The 6,213-nt window shown below is 52.7% G+C and overlaps 1 protein-coding gene across 1 annotated transcript in view; it reads right to left on the bottom strand.

The window, feature by feature from the left end:
• The window catches only part of LOC102035878 (SITS-binding protein-like), a 13,929-nt gene extending 8,479 nt beyond the window's left edge, over positions 1–5,450 (bottom strand). The window contains exon 1 of the mRNA XM_014309260.1: positions 5,419–5,450. Within this exon, the coding sequence (XP_014164735.1) occupies positions 5,419–5,450 (32 nt within the window). The remainder of the gene's footprint in view (positions 1–5,418) is intronic.
• Positions 5,451–6,213: the final 763 nt, after the last annotated feature.

Raw genomic sequence — 6,213 nt, 5'->3', positions numbered from 1 at the left:
GCGGCTCCCCTGCTTTCCCCTCCTGCAGCGGCACAGGAAAGAAAACCCTCTGGGATAACTCCAAAAGATCTGGGATAGCTCCAAAAGCATGCACAAAAAAACTAATGAATATGATGTATATATAATGAAATTTTTAAAATAGTTTAAAAGAGGGGAAGCTGCCACTTGGTTCCCTCTGCACTGATCCCGAGGTAAGGGAAGTCCCTTCCACAGCCTCCTCCAGAGCAAATCCCACCGCTGGGCTCGGTGACGGCGGCTCAGCCCCCAGAGCCAGGGGCTCAGCCCCTTGGCACAGCCAGCAGCACCCAGTGACACCGAGAAGAGGAGGAGGTGTCACACGTGGCCCAGAGCCCGGGAGGAGATGGGGCCACGGACAATGGGAATCGGGGCCGCGCTCCAGCCTCCGCTGCTCCGTGGGGTTTGGCATCGCTTCCCTGCTCGGTTTGGAAGCAGCAGCAAACAGCCAGGGGTGCAGGAAAACATCCCAGGGTGGGTCAAGAAAGGAGGGGATGCAACATCCTCCTTCCATCTCCTCTCTCCCTTCCCCGAAAAAGCGTTTGGATGATGCACAGAGCAAAACCGCCTGTGGGCAGGGTGTGGGCACTGGCTGAGCCCAAGGGAACGGGCACTACTGTCCCTCCAGGTGAGCGGTCACTCTGGGGACAGCTTCATGGTGTGGCACTGGCTTGTCCCTGCATCCCAGGCCCCATCCCACTGCCCGATGGCAGGCTGGGAATGGTGCCACCTCCCCTGGCACAGCACAGCCACCCCTACACCCCCCATCGTCCCCTTACCTAAAGGCAGGTCCGGAGATGCTGACACAGCCCCCGAAGTGTCCTCGATGTTTTCCCCAGCGGTTTTCCCACCACAGGCAGGTTTTCCTCCTCTTTCCCAGGGCAGTTTCCCCTCCTGGCTGCGTCTGAGACCCGTGGAGCCGAAGGAACTTGATCCAGACTAACCCAGGAGCGTTACTTAAGCCAAGCTCCCTCCCCTCTGTCCCTCCCGCCCGCTCCCCTGCAGCCCGCACGTAGCCACAGGTGGCTGCATCCCCAGCAGGGGCAAGACATTAAAATATTCCCTTTTCAAGGCTTTTATCTATAGGGGAATAATTTTAAAGGAGTTTTGTTTTTTTTTTTTTTTTGCCAGCTTGCTGAGGTGGCTCTGGTTGAGTCTTTACCCCACACCTGTGAATCCACACGTGAAGCCCTGGGAGTGCTGAGCCTCCTCCTGAGTTCTCCTTTTGTTGCTGTTATTACCCAATTTTGGGGGATTTTATCCCTGTTCCTACTTCTCATGAGCCACTGGACCCTCCCTTAGATTAACTCCAGGGCTGCAGCTAGGGTGCTGCCTGCACCCAAAACCACAGGGAAGTCACTTCCCAGGACACTTGAAATCCCCACCTAGGGATTCAAAAAAATTCTGGAAATCGGAGATTTCCATCAACTTTTCCATGCTTCAGTCCCCATTTACAGTCATCTCACCATATCTACAGGTGATCAGGGAATACCTGGATTTTCCAATTGATATTACAACCTGTTGGCTGCCAAGATATAAAAAACTTGGGATTTAGAAGTGTTTCCCCATCCTGCATCCAGGCAAAACCCCAGCAATCCCAAGGCCAAAGCCCTGCTCACCCCAGACTTCAGGAGAGTCCCAGAACATCCAAATCCACCAGGAAAATTCTCATCTATGGCCCAAATAAGCCCGTGGATGGGGCCTTTCCTCTCCAGGATTAATTTTTCATTGCAGGTAGGACAATATCCAGTGCTGGATGGAGGGAAAAATGGTGGATTGCATCAGGACAAGAAGGGGCTCCAGAGCAGGTGAGGAGGTGGATCCAGGATAAGGAGGAAGGATGAAAAAAGCTCAGATTTGAGCCTGGACACCATGATGTTCATCTCAAATGGGCTGGACATCCCCTGGGAATGGAGTCAGGAGAGGTTATAGCAAAGCTGTAGGTGATGGACTCATGGGACCTCAAAGCTATGTCAAATCAAGGGAAAAATTGAAACAAAAATAAGGAATGAGGAGTGTTCCTTCCGCTAGGGGTGTTAGAGGCACTTGAGGGGCCCAACACTCCCCATGACCTGGAAAGGGGGAACAAGAGAAGTGAATAAACCCTGTGGTGACTCAGAGCTGCTCACCCACAGCATCACCGGAGCCGATGGAATTACTTGTGAGGCTTTACAGACCCATGTGCCTCAGGGAGAGCTCAGTTTGGCTGCAAAACCTGCAGAAACAGGGCAGAGGAGGGAAAAAAGGGATCTTTGGGATGGTCTGGGATCCTGGGACAATGTTCAGTGCTCCCGAAGGTTCAATGCTCTGTCCAAGGGAGAGAAAGGGACGTGGCAGCAGCGCCCAAAAGCTGCCCAAGGATTGGCAATTCCCTGTCTCCCACCACAACATGGGCTGGGAGGGGGGCAGCTGATGAGGTTGTTTGGCTGCAGCAGCTGAAGGCAAAGCTCTGTCACATGGCACAAGATTAAATCACATCCATGGAATGGCAGAGGGGCCCCCAAGGTGGTATTAGGGAGACCCGGGGTGGCGCGGGTGCAGTGGGATAAGCAGGGACAGGGGGCTGTGCCTAGGAGGGACAGCAGGAAATGGGGGTGGTTTGAAAAACCTTTTTTCTTAAAAAGCAGCTCAAATCCCAGGGAAAAATCCTGCTGGAGCTTTTAACAACTCAATATTTGGCCAAGTTTGGGCCCCCAGTTCTGCATGTGGCCTGGGGGTTTGGGCCGAGCCCGCTCCCACCCTCCCAGAACTCCTGGGTTTTGGGAGGAGGAATGGATCTCTGAGTTTTCCTGCCCATCACAAATCTCAGCATGAACTGGCTCCCACGAGCAGAGTGAAACCTCCCTTCATCTTCCTCCCACTGCCAACAAAAACCACTTAGCCTTGACTGGCCACAGGGAAAAAAAATATTTCGGGGTGGCTCCCTGGATTCCACAAGGGTGTCCTGCCCCTCTGCTTCCAGAGGGTTTTTTAAAAACATCTTTAAATCTCTTCCTTGCAGAATGGAGCATCTTTTCCCTCTTCATGACTTTTCAGGGTTGAAAAGACCTTGAGGTCACTTTTTTATATCCAATGGGGCTTTCCAGGCTCCAGGGTTGCTGAGGAACCTTGATGTGGGGGCAGGTGTCCCTTCCCATGGCAGGGAGTTGGAACTGGATGGGCTTTAAGCCCCTTCCAACCCAAACCATTCCAGGACTGAGGGATTTGCCAGGGCTCCAGGTTTGCTGGGCTGTGTGGATGTGGACAATGGGCAGACAATGCCCAGGGAAGGGATGGAGTGGGAGGCTGGGAACACATTTAACTCACCAGCGTCCACAACCAGAGTTTGAGAACCTGAGATTTTTGGTAAAGCACCCAGAAAACAGGGACTAAGGGTTATTCCCACTGGGATTTAGGAACACTGTCCCCTAAGAGAGGCTTCCATCACTGCATACCCTGTGAATCACACTCCTTACCAGAGTTCTGTCATCACCTTTTGGGCTGGCTGGAAAAAGGGAGAGCACAGAGAGCCACAGGGATTTTCCTCTTTTGTGGGGTTGCACTTGGGAAGGCACAGCCCTTTCCATCAATATTTTCCTACAGCCTTTAAGCACCAGCAATTACAGCCACAGCTTCCCAGCCAGACCCTCCTGAGGTTTCTGGTTTGGGATTTCTTAAATATTATTATTTTTTAAAAAATACAGGAAAGCTGTGTGGGTTGGCCAAGAGCAAGTGAAAACTGGTGGGAGCAGCAAAGTGCCTCCAGGACTTGGCATTTCTCCTCCATTTTCCCCAGTGGCCAGCAGCCTCACCCCAAAACTCTCCATGTGGGATGGATCCCACAGTCCCTCAAAAGCCTACACCAAACTCTCAGTTTTATCCATTTATCCATGATATCTCTAAGCTGGGAGACACAGTGATGAACCAGAGTGGATTCCCAGAGGCTGGCAGCATGGATGGACCTGGATATCCCACCTTCCTGCCCACCCAGAGTTTATCCAAAGGGAAAAGATACCTTCAGAATCCATCCTGGGAATAAATCAGCCAATGTGCCATGGTGGGTGTTCTCCTTGGGTTTTCCTTTCCCTTGCAGTTCCCAGCCTTGCCTTTCAGGGCCAGCAAAAGCCTTTGGCTGTGCTGGAATTCTCTGTGCCTTAGAGAGCTTTGGGCTCCTTACTGAAGCTGAGCTGACTTTAAAAGGAAGGAAAAAAAAAAGGCAAAAAAAGTGATGTGGTTCCTAAATTCCCAAATCTCAGCCCAGATTTCCTCCTGGAAAGCAATCTCAGATTTCCATGAACTCTGCAGCTGTTTATAAAGGAAAAAAGGAGCAGCAGGACTTGCACTGACAACGTGGCCTTATAAACAGCATCAGCCCTTGGAAGCAACCATTGTCCCTTCCCACCCCAACTGTGTGCCCTGAACCAGCAATGCCTGGATTTGGGAGCTCCTTGAGTCCATCCACAGCCCATTTGGGTTTTCAGGAAGGTTTCATGTCAAGTAGCAGATTTTGGGCTGGGGAACAGCCTGGAGCACCTGAAATAATCCATGGATGGATAATTTTGCAGCTGGAAAGTCACCAGCTCCAGCTGCCAGTTTGGGGATGGAAACAGCCCCTGTGTGTACTTTGCCCCCCTTGTCCCTTCAGGCAAAGCCTGATACTTTGGGGACACCAAATCCAAGTTCTTAATGCACAGTATTCTGTAAAATTTCTAATCTGGGTGGAGAGGAGCCCCCTGTGCTGAGGAAAATCCCCTTCAGGGGGCACTCACCCCCTTGCACCTCCAAACCCAGCCCAGGTACCTTAAATCCAGGGAATGTAAGCACCCAGCCAGCCTCAGTGTACCTGCTCTGAGCTCAGATCCCTCAGAGGGGCGTGAGGCTGCTGATTTGGGATCTCCAAAGGCAGCACCTGCTTGGACAGAGCTGTTGGCAGTTCCACTGTCCCCACCACTCCCAGGAGCAGGGCAGTGGTGAGGCCACATCCACGTGCTGCTCCTCCAAGAGAAACCCTTCAAAAAGCTCCAAACCTGTATTTTTAAAATTAAAACAAGGCACAGCTGATGACAAAAGGTGTGGCTGTGAAGAGAGAGCAGCTGCACCCCACGACCTCAGGCCAGGATTTTGGTTTTCCAGGAAACCCCTTGGCAGAGGGGACAAACGGGGATAATGGGGGGGCTTGCATGCCAGGGAGCTGCTGGGGGTGAGCACAGCGAGGGAGCTCTTGGAAAGGACCTTTCTGCTTCATCTGCCTCTCCCAAGCTTCCCAGAAATCTGGTGAGCAGATTTGCAGCCTGCCTGCTGCCAAATTCAATCCTGGCCCTGGAGATGCTGTTTGGATAATGAGACCAAAATTCTTCAGCTCCTCTCCATGGAGCTGAGCCATCACAGGCTGGAAAGGTGCAGGACAACCCTCAGGACACTCACCTGTCCCCAGAGAGGTGGCTCTTCCCAGCCATACCCAGGAACATCCACCCAGGTGATCAGCATGGGGTACCAGGGGCTCCAAGGCCAACCAAAGCCCAGCTCTCACTCCCAGCTTCATTCCCAAACCCCCCTCAAGTGTTTTAGGGGCACTGCCCTGCTGGGCAGGGAGGAGATTACAGGTCCCACATCCCCACAGAGCCATGGGTGTCTCCAAGAGGCTCCAAGGAGGCTCTGGGCACCTCCTTTCCAGGGACCTGGCTTGGACTCACCTGCCCAGGGCTCTGAAACTCCAGGCTCTGCTCCAAGTAAGGATTAGACCTTCCTCTTCTTCCTCATCTTCTTCTTTTTCTTCTTGTTTTTGCTCTTCCTCCTTCCTCCTTCTCCCCTGCCCAGCCCTGCAGACTTCTCACCAGAGGAATTTAGGATTTTTGCCCCCCAGAATCCCAAGGACAAAAACCTCTCCCCACCCCAATGAATGCTGCATCCTCAAGACCTTCCTTTATAAGGGAGAGGAAGCTGCCTCTGGAGAGCCATTAGAGGCTTCCAGTAATTAGCAATTACCAGTCCTGAAGAGCTGCCCCTGCCTCTCCTAACGAGGTTTGGTGCTAATTATAGCAGGCAGAGCCAGGAGCTCTGGTGAGGGGCCGTGGCAGAGACCACACAGAGCCTTCTGGATTCCTTGGGATGTAAAAAAGGGCCGGGGTTACTCCAGGACAGCGATCCCCTCCACTGCCAGGAGCTCTGGGGATGCTGTTCCAGGGCTGGCCTGGCTTCCTGCTCATCAGCTGCTCCTGT

Source organism: Geospiza fortis, unplaced genomic scaffold (assembly GCF_000277835.1).
Source record: "Geospiza fortis unplaced genomic scaffold, GeoFor_1.0 scaffold450, whole genome shotgun sequence".
Classification (NCBI taxonomy): domain Eukaryota; kingdom Metazoa; phylum Chordata; class Aves; order Passeriformes; family Thraupidae; genus Geospiza; species Geospiza fortis.
The sequence above is the reverse complement of the archived record's forward strand: the minus strand, read 5'-3'. Positions and strand labels throughout refer to the sequence as shown.